Here is a 20,230-nt window from a genome sequence, read left to right as displayed (position 1 = left end):
AGATCCGGCTGCGGCAAAGGAGGGGCTTTCAGCACAGGAGCCCCAGGTTGATATGTTAACTGCTATGGTAGTTCACTCGCAGGCGGGGTTGAACACAGGGAAAGTAGATGGGGAGGAGGGGGACACGTCCTCGCACGATTCAAAGAGGTCGAAGAAGGAGAACTCGGCTGTGATGGATACCAGCCACAATTTATCGGCGAGCTCCGAGAAGGGGCTTGACCGGTCACAATGAAACTCCTCGTGTGGAACTGCCGCGGGATGCGTAAACCTGCGGCAGTTCGAGCGCTCTTGGGGGTCCAAGAGCGAATAAAACCGGATGTGTTGTTCCTGTCTGAAACACATCTGGATAAGGCTAAGGCAGGAAAACTGAAGAGGAGATTAGGGTTTGATGAGATGGAAGTTTCGGAAAGCGATGGTAGAAGTGGAGGTCTTATCATGTTTTGGCACACCAACCTGGGAGTCTCTTCCTGGGAAACTCATGCAAATTTCATTAATATTCGAATAAAGGAGACAACACCGGAGGGCTGGCGGTTCACAGGGTTCTACGGTGAACCAAGCAGCGATCGGAAACACATGTCCTGGGAGTACATGCGTGCTCTTTGCACAATGGCAAATCTGCCATGGCTAGTAGCAGGTGACTTCAATGAAATTCTGCATGCTCATGAGAAAGAAGGGGGGCTGCACGCCCCCAACGCTGTATGCAAGCCTTTAGCAGTGCATTAAGTGACTGCGGGCTTGATGATCTTGGTTACTCTGGAGATATCTTCACTTGGCGAAGAGGACGCATAAGAGAGCGCTTGGACAGGGCTGTCTCGAGTGGTACGTGGGCAGACTTGTTTCCATCTTATGGTGTGTCCAACGAGCCTTTTAACAAGTCGGATCACCGACCAATTTTGATTGACACTGAGTTCCAACAAGGCCTGCAACCAAGGGGCCCAACAGGGCCAAGAAAATTTGAAGCAAGATGGCTTGCCGAGGAGGACGTTGAGGTTATTGTTCAAACTGCTTGGGACCAAGCCAAAGTGAGTGGAACTGGGCCATACTCGCAGGTTATAGATGACATACATGCTGCGTTGCATGCATGGAATAAAGAAACACTCAAAGGCCCCAGGACTAGGTTGAGGAAACTACAGAAAGAGCTGAACGATGTTCTGTCGGGACCGTTAACGGATGAGGCAGTTGCGCGACAACATGAATTACACTTGCAGATTGAAAACCTACTCGAGCAGGAGGAGATATATTGGATGCAGAGAGGCCGCTCTGATTGGCTATGCCGTGGTGATCAAAACACGGACTTCTTCCATAGAGCTGCTACTGGAAGACGTAAGAAAAACTTTATTAAGAAGCTGAAGGGAGAGTCAGGAGAGTGGATCGAGGAGGAGGACCTCCTAAAGAGCCGTGTGGCAAGTTATTTTGAGGGACTCTTTTCCTCAGAAGTACATGACCCAGACCAAGCTGTATTGGACAAGGTCAAGGCGAGAGTCTCGCCAGAGATGAATGTTGAGTTGATGAAACCCCACACTAGAGAGGAAGTGAAAAGGGCTATGTATAATATAGGGGACTTGAAGGCACCGCGACCTGATGGTCTCCATGAGTGCTATCACTCCACCACCACGCCGCATGCCCCGCCCATCTCTCCATCTTTCTTCCCTTCTCTCATGGTGGTACGCCCGATCCATCACTTCCTCCTCTGCACCACACGGTTTCACAGGCACCCGACCCATCACCTGCTCCTCCGCATCATATTGTTGCATGGGCGCTACGAGCTCATCACCGCCTCCTCCGTACCACACGGTTGCACAGGCGCCCGTCCCACACCACCTCCTCCGCACCACAAGGCTGCACGGGGGTTGCTTTTCCACCACCACACCGCACACCCCGCCCATCCCTCCATCTTTCTCCCCTTCTTTGTGCAGTAATTAACATCCAACGACGACGATGCTCGGGGCCTAGAGACGACCATCGTCTTCGGAACATGGTCACCTTCATCAACACGCCATGGCCCATAAGATCTGCAGTACAACTCTCGATACCTCCTTCCTCTCCCTCTATCATCCTTTCCTTATTTGGCAGCCTGATTCAAATTCAATCTCGATCGCTTCGGTGCTAAACAAGTAGTAGATTATACCTGGATTTTATCTCACTGTGTAAGGTCTCAATTTGAAAGCCTCATGCTTCACTGCTTAAGTACCATCTCCGTGCTTGTCAATTAACAACCTCGCGGAGTTTATACATGTCATGCTTTATGTTGCCTCTGTTCCACGGTCCAGTGCATATTAGTCTTTTTTAGTCAAAGATGTCCATTGGCCAAGTTTCCAGAATAAACTATCAATATCCAAAGTATTAAATAAATAAACTATAACAGTACATCTGGATGTTGATTTTTTTGAAAAACTTTGTCAAACATTGGTATGTTTGACTTTTCAAAACAAAGTATGTACTATATTTTAGAACGTGGGTAGTATTAATTAGGATATGGTTCCAAGCCTAAGGAGCACATGGTCTCTAATGAAACTTAATTGGCACTAAAACAATAAGACAAGATGATTATCTCTTAATTTGGTTAATTATAACCGGGACGCTTATGTACACAGCTGATCAGGCCTTATTAATGCATCAGTAATGTTACATTCAAATGAAAACTGAGACCAATCACCTGTGCTATTATCTCTTGATCCTCCCATTTCTGTCTCTTCCTCTTAGAGGATGCTATAAACATGCTTCATTCCCTTTTCCGTCGTTAGTTAGTCAATGCAAATCATTGCTTTTATTTCAAATATGTTCTTTCTATTTTGATTCTAACTACACATATGAATGATGAATATTGAAAACCCGAAGCCATATACTTTGTTGCAGTGCTGCGACTTCCAAGTATTTTCTCACTTTCACTATCCTTGTACCATTATTGCAGACCATACTTGTTGGTGTTTTCTATTATTTGTATGTGACCAAGGTAAATTACGAAATATTGATTGGTTAAATCACATAGTTGTATGATTGTTGTAGATGAATACTATAATTAGCCTCAGTTATGCATATTATAGTTTTCAATTACTTTTGCAGATGAATATTATCATATCCATCCATTACTATGGTTTAACCCTGCAGATCGGGGACATTCTTGATGCCAACCACTACTTTGGATATGTTCTTCGCAGTGTTGCTAACATATCATTTTCGTGAAGAACAATAGTTGTAAAAAAGTGAGTAATATCCTACCAAGTAAATGATGACGTGTCTTAGCATCTAAACATATCCTGCAATGCAATAAAGGATGTTCTCAACCCAAAATTATGGAAGCCAAAACACAGAAGGCCCATGAAAGAAAAAACAACCTCGGACCTGGAAATAGAGAAGCAAGCAATATTTTCATGAATTAACAATCAAACAAATAAACAGTAGAAAAGTAGAACGGCGCAGCAAGGCGCGCATATGCTTCTAGTTCAGTAATGATGGTTGATTTGTGGACGTAAGTACTATCATCTGCCCAATTAAGCCTGCTACAGCGTTGGTATCTTCAGTCCTATATGCTTGTTTGACAGTTTGGGAATGCCACGTCTATCTGCAAATGATATGGTTCACCTGGGCTGGTGGGTTCGTTCACCTTCAAGATTTGCAAAAGAAACGTACATAGAAGAACATGGTAATCGTATCAAAAGCTATAGGAGGTCATGTCATGTAGGAGGTGTATAATTAAACCCATTAACAGTCGCCACAATGGCGCTCTCTCGCGATAGACAGGTCATCAGGACACTTTTTCGATGGGAGAAAAAAAGAAAAGGTCGCTGGAAGGAAAAAAAGAAAAGGGCGCTCGTTACCTGGACACGTTCCGCTCGTCACCCTTCCTAAGAGCATCTCTAGTAGTACCCTCAAACCCTCAAACCCTTATAAATAACCGCTTTTTTACAATTTGCGAGCGAAAAAACGCGTAGACTAGAACCCCTTAACCCTCAAACCCTTAAAAAAATTTAAGGGTCCAACCCTCAAACCCCCTCCCAACCTGTAGAAGTGAGGGTTGGGGGGCGAAAACTACCCCAACCCGCATCCGTGTTCCGGCTGAGCGCGGGAGGGAGTTTCCCCGTCCCCAACCTCCCGCCCGCGCCCACCTGAGCCGCCGGTCGCCGGCCGCCGCCATTCCAGTCGCCCCCCGCCTCCTCTCAACGCGCGCGAGGCCGCTGCAGCTGCGCCGCAGTCCTCGCCGCCGGATCCGCCGTTCCCCGCCGCCTCCCGCCCCGTGCAGCAGCCAGAGGAGCCGCGGGCCCCGCCTCCCAGCCGCTGCGCCCCACGGCAGCCCGCGCCCCGCCCCCCGCCCCACGGCCGCCTGCGCCCCGCCGCCCCAGGCCTCCACGCCGCCGCGCTAGAGGCCAGGCGGGCCAGAGGCAGCTGCGTTTCCCCGAGCTCCCCGCAAGTATGCCTCCTTTTCTTTCTTTTTGTTTCATTTCTTCCTTTTTGATTCATTGTTAGCACTCACAATTTATTGTTTGTTGTATTGTGTAGATGGAGGTGAACACCAACGACATGGAGTCGTTGTCCGATGATTCCGGTTGGTCGTCATCGGATGATTCAGACATTGAGGAGTTGCTATGGTGTCCAAGAAGGACATGGATGAAGACCAATTGATATGGTGGAAGGAGTACAAGCAGAACATCGCGGAGAGGAAGAGGATATTCCATGATGCGTCCTCTACTCTTCGAGGTGACACTCCGATGAGTGATGGTGGCGATGGCGGTGTGGAGGACTCCACCACCGACGACAATGGAGATGCTTGATGGACGTGGAAGTGGTCTAGGAGATGGCGCCAAGTGCAACTTTTTGGTGATGGTGCCGATGAGAGGGGGAAGATGATGATTGTGTGATGTAAACTATTAAACCATGCATCAATGATCTTCATTTCCGTGTTTGTTTGAAGGTTGATTGTGTTTTTCTAGTGAAAATTGTGATATGTCAAATGACAGTTTTAAGGGTTGGGGTTCCGTTATAAGGGTTGGGTTTGAGGGTTCTAGTCTTTGCCCCCGTTTTTCAACCCTTAAAAGTATCAAAATGGCCAATTCTCAATCCTTAAAACTGATTTTAGATTTAAGGGTTTAAGGGCTCTACCAGACATGCTCTAACGAAGCAAACCCCAACGCGTAACTAGGGTTGGCGCCGCTGCAGCCGCCGCCGCTGCCCATCCCTGCTCCTCCGACGTCGGACACATAACAAGGTGTCCTCCTCAGATCTGCTTCTCCCCCAAGCCTTCTCGTCTTCACGTTCCACCAGGCCGCCATGATGGTTGCTGAGGAGGGGATGAAGGGGATGACATCTAGGTTCTGACGGAGGCCCGAGCTCAAGGCGGCGAGTTGCATAGGTGTGATGTTTCCTCTCATTCTTTTGTTGTTTTGCCTCGTCCTGAACTTGTTGATTTTGTAGGGTTCTTACCTGGTCATTCAGTGCGTCTGAGGCGTTGGAGGGAGCCAACTACCTACTGATGGGAAAGATGGAGGTGCTGCAGTTGGTCGGATGCGACCATGAGGTGAGGATCCTTTTCTTTCTTTTGTCTTCTTTTTTTGTGATTGGTTGATTGGTTGCAAGATAAGTTGGAATTTTGTCCCATATCACAATGTTTTATTTGTTGGTGTAGAGCTTTTCATATTTTATTATGGGTTTCTGATTGGGCAACTAACCAAATGAAGGGTAATTTGATTTGCGAGTTATTTGTATCAAGGTCCTGGGAGATATCTGTACTTAACCGGCAACACCTTCTTATGTGAAGAACCACCTAATTAATCAACCAACTAATCCTTCTTTGACATCGAGAGATCGTTTTATGCGAGGTGGTGGTGGAGATGCGCGACAGTAGCGCGGCGTGGGAGGTGGCACGACGGGGCCGTGGCAGCCAGCCCCCCTATGAAGGAGGCAACAAAGTTCTCCCAAGCCATGGACCTCGCCAAGAAGTTCCTCTCTTTCGCCGGTACCATGGCCGTCCGCGGTGGCCGTGTGCTCCCTCAAGGTTGCCCACACTATCACTATTATTAGCAATGCACTGCCTGCATACTATTTGGTGCGTTTTGGTACTTGTTGGGGATATGACTACTGAGTTAAACCACCCAGGAGGGGTCGGATTACACTCACAAGGAGTCCAGCATAAAGAACCCATGAAGACGAAGTACATGGCGCTTTAACTATGGAGGCTTAGAGGCCTAGAGCCCAATGGTGTATTAGGGCCCATAGTAGTAAACTGCCATATATATGTAACTTGTATTGTAAGTTAGAGAAAGGAAGAAACCGAGTTGGACACTTGTATGAGCCGGCCTCGGGATTCTGTAGACCGACCGGGCGTCAACCTGTGTATACATAGGGATGACCCAACGGCGGTTCAGGGACAAGAAACAACAACTCGAGAGATAGGTAAAGCGGATTCGCTCCCTGCTCATCGAGTTCAATCAATCCCACAACAACTGGATCGTAGGCTTTTACCTTCACCGCAAGGGGCCGAACCAGTATAAACTCCTCGTGTCCTTTGTCCGTTTAACCCCTTTTTGCTAATCTCGTTGCGATGGCTCCACGACTAAGTCCTTCCGCTAGGACATCTGATGTGATATTTCCACGATAGTTGGCGCCCACCGTGGGGCTATCGCACGATGTATTCGAGTTCTTGAAGGGCAACTTTGAGGGACTCAAGGGATACGCGGTTGGCCGGATGACCAAGAGTCGTCGCGGCAATCTCTACATCGATGATGCAGGATGGGGCCTCGAGGCCGGCTAAATCGAGTACGGGTACTGGGTCCCCTTTGGCGGAATTCACATCTTCATTGGCAGGATCGACGAACCGGGCCCTGAGCCGGGCATCTCCACCAACCTCGTCGAGACGGCTCAGTGTGCGAGTCCTGCCCGGGTTCAGCCTGCCATGAAGCATGCGTTCGTAGGATTGATCCACGATGTGGGATCTGAACCGGTGTCCGATGGTGAGACGGCCATCTACTCAGATGGCGAGTCATCCACTGGTGAAACCGAGTTGCTGTACCAATTGCAAGACGGCCGGATTGGAGGCTATTCCAATGGCAACAATATTCCGGACCCCTTTGAACTGCCGAACTGGGTTGCAATCTTCATGGCCGAAACACAACCCACCTTGCAACCTTCATCCACAGCAGCAATGATGTCCGGGTCAGCAGCCGCGGCAGGAGGCCCTGCGCGCCGACCGACTCAAGTTCTTTCCGGTTTGTTGGATGCCTGGGCGACCTTGTTAACCACTGCAATCACCCCGGAGACGCAGGATCGACATAATGCAGAGGTTACCAAGCTAAAGGACCAGATAACATAGGCGAAGGAGGACCTGGCAGCTGAGGAAGTTAGGATGGCTAAGGAACGGGACGCTTTAGATGCCCAGTCACAGCAGATCCAGGCGCAGAATTACCGGCTTATGTTGGATCAGAACGCGTCAAACGAAGTGCTGCAAAGGAAGTACCGGTCTCGTCTGCCATCGGTTTACGAAGGACTGGATCTCTTCAAAACACCGGGAGCCGGGCCAAGTAATCCGGCAGCAGTAAACCGGACCGAGGCACCTGGGGCAGCACCGGATCAACCACGGATAACAGACCCGCCTCGATGGACGGATAACCCGCCGCAATATGTATCGACACCGCCGGGTCATTTTTTAGCCCTTTGGATAACATGATTGCTGCGGCATCTCGCCTGGTAGCTATTCCGATGGAGGGTGATTTACTGGCAGCAGTTGAGACGCGACAGGCGAGGGATCTTCTTCAAACCGCTGTTGTGCAACAGCAGGCTTATTCCTATAACCGAGACAGAATCCATTCAACCCTCATCCGAGCAAAAGTTATAGCAGGCACATGGATGAACCAGCTGTGTCAAGCAGTGCACGGCGCCATAATGCCCCTCGAGGGCCTAATCCAGCGCATGGTAATGCTCAGGATGTAGTGGATAATGGCAGAGCACGAAGGGAGGCTGCATTAGCAGCACAGTACGCGGGTCATCATCAACCCGCCCCGGTTCAACCAGCGGCGTCAGTAGAAAGAGGACTTGCCTTCAGCTCCTGGGGAGTGCCGTGTCTCACTCCGGCTCTCCGCAATGTGCGGTTGCCCAAGGATTTCAAGGGCCTGCGTAAGGTGCCTAACTACACCGCCGATTTAGCCCCCGAGTCATGGGTTGAGAGCTATGAGATGGCTGTGGAGATGCTGGAAGTGGATGAAGCGGCATGTGCAAAATACTTCACCATGATGTTGGAAGGAACAACCCGCACTTGGTTAAAGAGCCTGCCCGCTAACTCCATCGGGTCATGGGACCAATTGAAGGCCCGATTTATAGTGAATTTCAAGGATACGTGCAAACAACCCATGTCCATCGTGGATCTGGCTACGTGTGTTCAAGGAGAGAACGACTCAACAGCTCATTGGGTGCGCCGGGTTTCAGAAATCCTGCATTCGTTGGACTACATCAATGCTGATACAGCAATTGTAACATTGGAGGGTAATTGCCGGTTTAAGTCGCTGAAGATGAAGTTGGGACGGCTCAAACGCCACTACAATGACATGGGAACGCTTATGGCAGCCTTGGTTAAGTATGCAGATTCTAATAATACCAAGGATCCCGATTCCGACGAGGAGAAACCGAAGAAGGGAAAGAAGAACGGCGGTGCGAAGGGACAACAGCATAACCAAGGTAACCATGGGAACAATGGTAAGCGTAAAGCGGATAATTCGGATTTTGTGGCTAACACCAATGTGCAGGGCAATACACAACATCGTAAGGGTAAACCGCCCCAACACGGTGGAGGCATGAATCTGGAGCGTCTGTTAAACCAGCCCTGCCCAAAGCACAGGACGAAGGAGGTTCCAGCCACACACCTCTGGAAGGATTGCTTCATTATGAAGCAGTTCAAAAATTCTAATCTCTTCCGGTATGATCAGGTCCATCTGGCAGTTCAGGTCCAGGATTTCACGGTGGCGGCGGTTTTTCAAACTCCGGATTTCAGAATAATCAGGGCAACCAGAACAATCAAGGTGGTCACAATCAACAGAATAATCAGGGGAATCAACAGCAGTCGGGTTACCAGAGCAACCCGAAATAGTTCAATGGCGGGCAGTATCATGTCTTCACTACTAGTCTGTGCAAGCGCGATCATAAGCTTCATAAAAGGGCAATAAATTCCGTTGAACCGGCGGTGCCCCGTTATCTGCGCTGGTCTGAATAGCCCATTGTTTGGAGTCGGGAGGATCATCCGCCCCGGGTTAACAACCCTGGCCATCTAGCTTTGGTGGTTGCGCCATAGGTTGGAGGTTATAAGTTCACCAAGGTGCTCATGGATGGAGGAAGCTGTATCAATATCTTGTATTACGAAACCTTCCGGCGTATGGGGTTAACAGATAAGAATCTTAAACTGTCAAACACCCTTTTTCATGGTGTAGTGCCTGGTAAATCGGCTTACCCGGTCGGTAAGATAGCTCTGGAGGTGGTTTTTGGTGATGATCATGATTCAAGGTCAAAGACGGTGACCTTTGAAGTGGTTAAAATCCAAAATCTGTACCATGCCTTGTTTGGACGGTCGGTTTATGCTAAATTCATGGCAAGGCCGTGTTATGTCTCTCTGCAGCTCAAGATGCCGGGTCATAAGGGGACCATCATGGTTCACGGTAATCGCAAGATTTCTCTAGAGTGTGAGGAAGGTGATGCGGCCTATGCTGAGTCAGTTTGTGCAACGGAGGAGTTGAAGTTCTATAAGGACAACGTTGATCCGGAAGATATGACTTCTCTAAAGAAGCCCACTACAGAGCATGATCCGGCTTTGAAGTTCAAATCGGCTGATGAGACTAAATTGGTTGACATTGTTCCTGGCGATTTATCCAAGTAGTTCAGCATCAGCGTCAACTTGGATCCGAAATAGGAAAGCACGCTCATCGAGTTCATCCGTGAGAACTGGGACATCTTTGCATGGAAACCTTCTGACATGCCAGGTGTACCACAGGAACTCGTTGAGCACACTCTTAATATTGATCCGAAGTTCAAACCAGTCAAACAGTTTCTTCGCCGCTTTAACGAAGAGCGGCGAAAGGCCATTGGTGAAGAAGTAGCCCGACTGTTGGCAGCAGGGTTTATTGTGGAGGTATTTCACCCTGAGTGGTTGGCTAATCCGGTGCTGGTTCTTAAGAAAAACAGCACTTGGCGTATGTGCGTAGATTACACAAATTTGAACAAAGCTTGCCCAGCTGTTCCCTTTGCTCTCCCTCGTATTGATCAAATCATTGATGCTACGGCGGGTTGTGAGCATTTGAGTTTGTTGGATGCTTATTCTGGTTATCATCAGATCAAGATGGCAGTTAAGGACTAGGAGAAGACAACTTTCATCACTCCTTTTGGAGCCTTCTGTTATGTGTCTATGCCCTTTGGGCTCAAGAGTTCCCAAGCAACTTATCAGCGATGTGTGCAGAATTGTCTTCATACTCAGATTGGGTGCAATGTTCATGCTTATGTGGATGATATTGTGGTAAAGTCCAGGAAAAGGGAGACATTGATAGATGACCTCAAGGAGACCTTTGACAATCTTCTGGTTTATAAGATGATGCTCAATCCGGACAAGTGCGTCTTCAGTGTTTCGGCAGGCAAGCTCTTAGGCTTCCTGGTATCTAACAGGGGCATTGAGGCTAATCCGCAAAAGATTAAAGCTATTACGTCTCTCGCTAAACCGGCGTGTATCAATAATGTTCAACGTCTGGCGGGTCATATTGCGGTTTTGAGACGGTTTATCAGCAGGTTGGGAGAGAAGGTGATCCCTCTATATTAGATGCTGAAGAAGACAGACAATTTTGTCTGGAATAATGCTGCTGATACGGCGTTTGAGGACTTAAAAAAGCAGTTGGCTGAACCGCCGGTTCTTGCTGCACCGGTTGATAAGGAGCCACTGTTGCTATATGTGGCTGCTAATGCCCGGGCTGTCAGTGTTGCTATTGTGGTGGAGCGCAAGGAGGCTGGGAAGGAGTACCCTGTTCAAAGGCCGATTTATTATATCAGCAAAGTGCTCATTGAGTCAAAGCAAAGATATCCGCATTGGCAGAAGCTGGTGTATGGAGTTTTCATGGCAAGCCAGAAGCTTAAATAGTACTTTCAAGGCCATCCCATCATAGTGGTCAGTTCCGCTCCTTTGAGGGATATAATCCAGAACAGGGAGGCAACTGTCCGGGTTGCTAAATGGGCTATTGAGCTTGGACCACATGGTTTGAAATATATGCCTCGAACAACTATCAAGTCCCAGGCTCTTGTGGATTTCATCAACAATTGGACAGAGTTGCAGGCACCGGAAGATAAACTGGACAACACATACTGGACTATCCACTTTATTGGGTCGAGGCAATTGGAGGGCTAGGGGGCTGGAGTTGTCCTTACTTCCCCTCGAGGTGATAAAATTCGTTATGTTCTCCGCTTAATGTTTCCTTGTACTAACAATGCAGCTGAGTACGAGGCCTTACTCCACAGTCTTCAGGTGGCTAAGGAAATGAACTTAAGTCGGGTACGATGCTTTGCAGACTCCGATCTAGTGTCTCATCAAGTTTCAGGTACTTGGGATTCTAAGGATCCACTCATGGCGGCTTACCGACGAGAAGTGGATATTGTTGCTGGTTATTTCAAGGGTTATCAGGTTGAGCACATTGATCGGTGCAAGAATGAAGCAGCAGATGCTTTAAGCCGGTTGAGATCCCAACGTAAACCGGTACCACCCAATACCTTTCTGGATATCCTGCACAACCTGTCTGTTAAGTTGCCTACAGAGGAGGACTTAGCTATTCCTGATATGGAGGCACAGTTGGTTGCCGCTTTACATGTAATTACGGATTGGACGGTTCCATATTTGGCGTATATGAACTGAGGCGAGTTACCAGAAGATGAAGTTCTGGCCAGGCAGATAGTCCGGCGATCAAAGTCCATGGTTATTCACAATGGCGAGTTACATCACTGCAATGTCTCAGGCGTGTTCCAGCGTTGTGTTTCTCCTGAAGAGGGCCAAGAGATTTTGCATGAGATCCATGAAGGAGATTGTGGTCACCACGTCGGTTCAAAATCCTTGGTTGCTAAAGCTTTTCATCATGGTTTTTATTGGTTAACGGCTCATGCTGATGCCGAGGACCTGGTAAAGCGGTGCGACGCTTGCCAGAAGTTCTCACGACGAGCTCATGTTCCGGCTCAGGAGCTACGGATGATTCCAATCACCTGGCCATTTGCTACTTGGGGGCTTGATATGGTAGGGCCTTTTAAGCGATCCAAGGATAAGAAGACCCACCTGTTGGTGGCGGTTGACAAGTTTACTAAATGGGTTGAAGCGGAGCCCGTAAGCAAGTGTGACGCAACCACGACGGTTCAACTCATCAAGAAGGTGATCTTCCGTTTTGGTTTTCCACACAGCATCATCACAGATAATGGCACGAACCTTTCCAAAGGTGAGAGGGAGGATTTTTGCCAACGAGAGCACATCCGGCTTGATGTGTCGTCCGTGGCTCACCCCCAGTCTAATGGTCAAGCCGAGAGAGCTAATCAAGAAATCTTGAAGGGTATCAAGCCCCGGCTTATGGTTCCTTTGAAACGGACACCGGGTTGTTGGGTGGAGGAATTACCATCTGTGTTATGGAGCATAAACACCACCCTGAATCGATCTACGGGTTATACACCTTTCTTCATGGTTTACGGGGCAGAGGCGGTCCTCCCAAGTGATATTCGTCATGACTCGCCCCGAGTTGCCAATTATGTTGAAGCAGACAATGAGCAAGCACGTCAAGAAGCGGCATTTGAGTGGTTGATGAATCGCCAGAGGATGAATTGGAAGTTACCTGATAATTCGAGTCAGACGTATTAAGAGGATATCGGAAGTAACCTGCCAAGGGATAAGACTCGTTAGAATTACAAGAGACCTCTGCACGATGCTTCCGGATTGGGGTGTCCGGTAAACCGGAGGTTGTGACTTGCTGGCCACTTTGCCGGATTGTGCGACGACCTTCATGTTACTGTGTCTTCAAAGAAAATTGTGGATCCAAATGAGCAAGAGGATGTGAGTGTTTTACTTTTCGGACTGCGCGGCGAACTTTTTGTATTGGCACATGATCTGAATCAGAGGAAAGGGAGATTACCTCTGCATGGTCAGCACGACTGGCTTCCACATCATCGTGATAATGGTCATTGTCAATAAGATGTATGAAAAATGAACCAAGGGAGTCAAGTTCTATCTCTGACTCCGAGTCGTCAACATCTTCGGGCGGATCAGAGGACTCGACGGTTTTCTTCTTTGATGGCTTCTTTGTGGCCTTGCTCTTGGCACGAGGAGCTCTCGCCGGTTTGTCTTGAGGTTTTGCCGGTTTGTCTTGAGTTTTCTTCTTCCAGAACGGATCTTTGGCCTGTAGGAATAAACAGAAGACTATCAGAATGTGTTAAAAGGAGGACGGATTAAAAACAGAAGGATAAAACTCTTATAGCTAGCGGTTTGTTTTTGACATAAAAGGGACGCAACCCGGTTTTGCTGCATTCAGAGATCGGTTCATCCAGCATCTTCTTCATGGAGTCAGTGACCTCGTTGTCAATGATCTGTATTTCAGTGTGTAACGCCCCGGATACAACTTTCCATATTCATAGCTCCAACTCTTGCCTTTTTCCGTAGATGCTATATGATTTTTCCTTCGTGGTTGGGTTTTATCTGTTGTTTTGCATTTTGTTCTTGTTATGCATCTCATCTCATGTCATCATCTGCATTTCATCTGCATGTTTTTCAAAACTTGCATCCGTTCGGGTTCCGCCGGTTCTCTCCGTTGTCCGTTTCGAGTCCAGACACACTCGCACGCGCCCGCGGCACCTCCGATATATTATTTTATAAATGGCATAAAAATGTTCTCGGAATGGGTTGCAACTTGTCGTGTGGTCTTATTATAGTGTAGAGAGGCCGCCTGCCAAGTTTCGTCGAATTCGGAGTCCATCTGATAGCCCAACAATTAAATGTATAGCGGTACCGTTGCCGGTACTTTTGTCGGACGTTTCGGTCTCTGAAACTACTGCCGGGTTGCACTTCTCTTCTCTCCCCTCAAGCCTATCCCATCTAAACACAGCCCACCAACCTCTCCTAGGCCTGTCTAACCTCCCCCTCGATCGGATCCGTCGGATCGCGATCGGAGGGCTTCGAAAGCCCCCAATTCCCCCTAACCTAGCCCCTCCTACCTATAAATGGACACCCCCACGTCCATTTTGAGCAACCCTAGCCCCCTAGACCCTCCACCTACCTCCAGCCACAGCCAACCTCCCCCTTCCTCGCATTCCGCGCCACTCCAACCCTGCTCCGCCACTTGGCGCCGCCGCCGGCGCGCCTCGGGCCAATCCACGCGCGCCACGTCGCCCCCTAGCCGTCTCCAGCCACTGCCCCACCGCCATGTGGCATCGCCACCTCACCCCGCTCCTCCCCGCCGCTGAGGCCCGTAGGAGCCTGCAACCGGCCCGCCCCGGGCCGATCTGGGCCCCGTGAAGCCCGCATCGTCGCCGCCCGTGCGCCCCGCACCTCCTCCCGTTCGCCTGCGCCCGAGCGCCTCCCCTCGCAGCGCCCCGCCGCGTGGCCGTCGGCCCGCTCGCCGATGCGCGCCGCCTCGCCGGTGCGCCGCCCCGGCCACCGATCTTCTTTCCCTTCGTCCTCCCTATCTCTCACCTCGCTCTCTCTCTTTTCCCCCGCAGGATCCGCCCGTGAAGCTCCTCTCGACGCCGATGGCCTTCACCGATGCCGGGAACGGAGTCCTCGCGTCCGGATCTGACGGCCCCTGTCCAGATCCACCCCATTCCGCGCCTCGCCGGTCCTCCACGACCTCGCCGGAGCTCCCTCCCGTTGCCCCTGCATCCCCTGCTTCTCGGTGCTCGCCGCCCCTGTGCGTTGACCGCGCTGGCCAGCTGCGTGGGCTGCCAGCCGCGCCAGGCCCAACGCGCTTCCTCTCCGAACCGGGCCAAGAGCCCATGGTGAGCAGCCCAGTCCGCCCTCCAGATTCGGCCCGTTGCTATTTTTTTCCTGTCCAGCGATTTTAACATTATCCGTAGAATTAACAGTTTTACAGAAAAACCCCTTTTGTTCATGCATGTAATAACTAATTAACCGTGCATCGGATTAAAATGATTTAAACATGTAAAATGCTTAGAATTTTGTGTAGATTAATAATATGCCACTTTCATCCATGTTTAAAATGTTTAAATTGCTGTTTGATTAATTTTGCTTAAATGCCATGCTAAAATGATTTATTTCATAACTAAATAACCGTAGCTCGGTTTTAAATGTTCTTTATATGTAAATGGGGTGGAAAAATGCCTAGATTAACATGGTCCACTTTATTTTCCTGATTAACAACATTAAAATATGGTTTAGTGCAGAACAGTACCGAATCTAAAATATGCACATGGGGATTTTCCAGAATTGTTGTGTGTAACTTCCGGCCTCATTTAAACTTGCCTAGATAGGTAGTTTCATTATGCTTCACCTCTTGCCATGTTTAACAACATTTAATATTGCTTGGTAGCTTAAACGAGTCTAAACTAAATAATTGATGTGGTGTTTTGTCAATATGCAACTCGTTGCATATTGAGCTCCACTTAACTTGTAGTATTGTTTGTTGCACTTTGCCATGCCATGCCTCATTAAACCGGACATGCATCATACTTGTTTGTGCATCATGCCATGTTTATGCCTGTGCATTTACCATGTTGTTTGTTTCTTTCTGGTGTTGCTTCTTAGTTTCGGTAATGTTGCGATTGTGAGGATTCGTTCGACTACTCCCGTTCGTCTTCTTCATGGATTCGTTCTTCTTCCTTGCGGGATTTCAGGCAAGATGACCGCTACCCTGGATCTCACTACTATCATTGCTATGCTAGTTGCTTCGTTCTATCGCTATGCTGCGTTACCTATCTTTGCTCATCAAGCCTCCCCAAATTGCCATGAACCTCTAACCTTTGACACCCTTCCTAGCAAACCATTGCTTGGCTATGTTACCGCTTTGCTCAGCCCTCTTATAACGTTGCTAGTTGCAGGTGAAGTTGAAGATTGCTCCATGGTGGACAGGATTTTGGTTGGGATATCACAATATCTCTTATATTATTAATGCATCTATATATTTGGTAAAGGGTGGAAGGCTCGGCCTTATGCCTGGTGTTTTGTTCCACTCTTTCCGCCCTAGTTTCCGTCATACCGGTGTATTGTTCCCGGATTTTGCGTTCCTTACGCGGTCGGGTGATTTATCGGACCCCCTTGACAGTTCGCTTTGAATTAAACTCCTCCAGCAAGGCCCAACATTGGTTTTACCATTTGCCTTACCACCACCTATATTTCCCTTGGGAGTAATTAACCCAAGGGTCATCTTTATTTTAGCCCCCCCGGGCCAGTGCTTGTCTAAGTGTTGGTCCGAACCGAGTAGACTGCGGGGCCACCTCGGGGCAACTCGAGGTCTGGTTTTACTCGTAGGATGTCTCATCCGGTGTTGCCCTGAGAACAAGATATGTGCAGCTCCTATCGGGATTGTCGGCGCATCGGGCGGCTTTGCTGATCTTGTTTTACCATTGTCGAAATGTCTTGTAAACCGGGATTCCGAGTCTGATCGGGTCTTCCTGGGAGAAGGTCTATTCCTTCGTTGATCGCGAGAGCTTGTCATGGGCTAAGTTGGGACACCCCTGCAGGGTATAATCTTTAGAAAGCCGTGCCTGCGGTTATAGGCAGATGGGAATTTGTTAATGTCCGGTTGTAGATAACTTGACACCAGATCCGAATTAAAACGCATCAACCGCGTGTGTAGCCGTGATGGTCTCTTCTCGGCGGAGTCCGGGAAGTGAACACGGTTTCTGGGTTATGTTTGACGTAAGTAGGAGTTCAGGATCACTTCTTGATCATTGCTAGTTGACGACCGTTCCGCTTGCTCTCTTCTCGCTCTTATTTGCGTATGTTAGCCACCATATATGCTTAGTCGCTGCTGCAGCCTCACCACTTTACCCCTTCCTTTCCCTTTAAGCTTTGCTAGTCTTGATACCCATGGTAATGGGATTGCTGAGTCCTCGTGGCTCACAGATTACTACAACAACAGTTGCAGGTACAGGTTATGCGATGATCATGACGCGAGAGCGATGCTTGCTTGCGTTGAGTTCTTCTTCTGCTTCTTCTTCGATCAGGGGATAGGTTCCAGGTCGGCAGCCTGGGCTAGCAGGGTGGATGTCGTTTGAGTTTCTGTTTGTGTTCATCCGTAGTCGGATGATGCTCTTATGTATTGTGATGTTGTATTCGTGTGGCATTGTATGCCTTATGTATGTATCCCCATCTATTATGTAATGTTGATGTAATGATATCCACCTTGCAAAAGCGTTTCAATATGCGGTTCTATCCTTGGTGGGACCTTCGAGTCTCTTTAGGATAGTATCGCATATTGGGCGTGACAAGTTGGTATCAGAGCCTCGACCGACCATAGGAGCCCCCTTGATTGTTGGCCGTTGTTGAGTCTAGAAGAAAACTATTTTGAGTCTTAGGATTATATATATCGGAGAGTAGGATTCTTTTTACTCCTCAGCCCCTTCGTCGCTCTGGTGAGGTCTCCTGACGTAGATGTTTTGTCTTTCCTCTCCTCAAATTTCACTAAATTTTTTTAGGATCACGCGGGTATCTTGGAATCGTTCCGATGGTTTTGTGACGAGAACATTGTTCTTGGTGCCTCCTGTCTATTATGTGGCATTGACCCGGGGAGTTGAGCTCCGAGGTGTTGTCGTCACAATTTTATCGTTGCAGTTCTGGAATACCTGAGTTTTGCCGACATCGAAAATCTCTTTTATGCAGTTGTTGGTGAGATAACCTCGACGTCACCCAGTACTGGGGAGTTCGGGAGTATTGCCATAACTCGTATAACAGATGCTTTTCGAAGGTTGAGGTACATGATTTCCGAAGGTTTCTTGGTTATGTGTTGACGGATGGATACAACTGGATGTAGGTATTGTTAGTTTGGGTGAGATATATTGCTTCCCCTGTATCCCCAACACCAGATTGCATAAGCAGAAAGTTTCGGGAGTTTTATAGGTGGGAATTAAAGTAGCTCCTAGAATATCTTTCCGACAGATGCATGATATGGGATTGGGTAAATCTCTATCATATGTATTTGTTCCGGCTTATTCTGCAAGCCAAATCCTTTGGATTGTTTTATTTGTGGTATTCGAGTTGCTTCAAAGTCAAATGTTGAATCCATACCTTTCCTAAACGGTCTTCTCATATTGCTCTGTGAATACTAATCCTTTTTGATCATTGAGGTTGTCATGTTAATCCTTTTCCAACCGGTGCGCTTCTCTTCAAGATGATCCCATCATTCTCCCCATCCGCAAGATCAATTCTAAGTTTTCTCAATGGTGTTTGTTTCATTCATCCCAAGTTGCCTTTGTTTTCCCTCCCTCCCACCCTTTTCTACAAGGACTCATATATTTTAATCAAGTATCCATTTATTCATGTGAAGTCTCTTCACTCTTTTCAATCAATGTTTTGATCCGGTGATCCCTCGTGAAGATGCTCACGAGCTTCAAGTTCATCAATCTTCATTCTCGTATTCTTTTCCGGTGGATTTAATTCAAGCTTTTGGTGTTCATCATATTCCTTTCCTTGTTTCTAATGCTTTCTCATGCCGACGCACCTCTTAATTGTTCACCTCTCTCTATTCTTATCCGGAGTGCTCAAGATATCTCAAAAGACTTGTGTTTCCATTCTCAATCAGTTCAAGATATTTCGAGGTTGTTATCTCATTCAAGCCATTTAATTCAACTGGTGCAATCTCTCTTCAAAATCGTTCAACGGTGTTTTCTTTTGAGTGGGCCCTAACCCACAGGTCTTTTCCTAGGATCTTACCTGACTCTTCTAATTTTCCCAGAGCTTCTAAAATTCCTTTCAAAGTTTAATGTAAGAATGAATTATCATCAGTCACATGCCTTCTCCAAGGTCGCTTTCAAATTCTTTTCATCTTTGGCTCAACCTTTCCTATTTTAATCCTTCCGGAGTTTCTCAACAATTTGGTGGTGGTTCTCGTCATCATTCTCAACATGGGAAGACCGAAGAAGTGTTTCCTCTAAATCTTGGTCCGTTCTCTTAAAGATTCATAGTTCAAGATTGATGCCATCCTCTCATAATTGTTTTCGATTGAAATAATTCTTTTCTTACCATCCGGAGCATTTCGTGAGTTCTTTCCATTTTATTCCTACGAAGGCCATCATTTCGGGTTTATTCATTCTCAGCTTTTAGCTCTCCTTCTCCATAGCTTACCGGTGCACCGCTCAAGTATTCTCTAATCAGCTCGTGATCTCTTTGTTCTCTTGTATCAAATTCCCTCAAGTATCTTCATTTGTTCTCTAATTCTCACCGGTGATTCACCCCTTTACTTCGTTCGTTTTCTATTCTTACGGTGGTTCGTTCAAGATTCCTCTTCATTCGTCATCGTATCAATTCATTCATTCATTCGTTGTTTCCAAATCCCACCAGTGGTTCCATCAATACCTTCTCAAGTTTGCACTATATCTCTCTTAATCCTTTCTACGAGAATAAGTAGTATGCCAAATCCGTTGCTTGTCATCAATTAAATTTGATGAAGGATAAGCATACAATAAATCTTATTCTTATTTCCTCGAGGTGACTTAATTCTTTTGCGGAGATTATTCATGATGAATAAATTCTTGATTACAAGTGATTCATCTTTCTTTCCGGAGTTGGTCATCATATCACATTCTCGGTTCGAGAGGCTTCATCTTTCTTTTCGGAGTTCCAAGCTCTCTCAATTATATCGTCGCGAAGCTCCATCTAAATCATCGCAAGGCTTCACCTTGTGTTTTCAACTTCTCTTTCTTTTTATCATCCTTTTATTACCGGAGTTCTTCATGGAGGCTCTACATGATGGTTCGTCAAGGATTCCTTTCAATCTCGAATTGTTTTTCAAGTCTTCTCTCGAGGTGATGATCCGCCAAGCTACACTCAAAAATAAACATGGTGCTCAACACATGTTTTGTTTTGACACGTTCAAGTATTCTTCTTCTTGCATTTTGAAGTGCAATTCCTTCTACAATATCTTTTGATGTGGTGTTATATCATTCTTGACAATTTCCATTCGTGTTTCGGGATTCACATGTTGTCAAGAATGAGGTATTTTAAATCCATCATTTTCTCTTCGTTCAAGAGATCTTTTCGACCAATCAACTTCTTTGTTGGAATTATCTTGGGTTATATTTCACC

At 47.5% G+C, this 20,230-nt stretch overlaps 1 protein-coding gene across 1 annotated transcript; it reads left to right on the top strand.

The window, feature by feature from the left end:
* Window positions 1-14,233: 14,233 nt before the first annotated feature.
* On the top strand, window positions 14,234-15,822 carry LOC123094554 (translation initiation factor IF-2). Its single transcript, XM_044516531.1, has 3 exons — window positions 14,234-14,612; window positions 14,692-14,967; window positions 15,734-15,822. Exons 1-3 carry the CDS (start codon window positions 14,595-14,597, stop codon window positions 15,740-15,742), a joined length of 303 nt encoding a protein of 100 aa, XP_044372466.1. The 5' UTR covers window positions 14,234-14,594; the 3' UTR covers window positions 15,743-15,822.
* The last annotated feature ends 4,408 nt before the right edge of the window (window positions 15,823-20,230 follow it).

Source organism: Triticum aestivum, chromosome 4B, assembly GCF_018294505.1.
Source record: "Triticum aestivum cultivar Chinese Spring chromosome 4B, IWGSC CS RefSeq v2.1, whole genome shotgun sequence".
NCBI classification, from domain to species: Eukaryota; Viridiplantae; Streptophyta; class Magnoliopsida; order Poales; family Poaceae; genus Triticum; species Triticum aestivum.
Note: the sequence above shows the minus strand (reverse complement) of the source record. Positions and strands in the feature narration are given on the sequence as shown.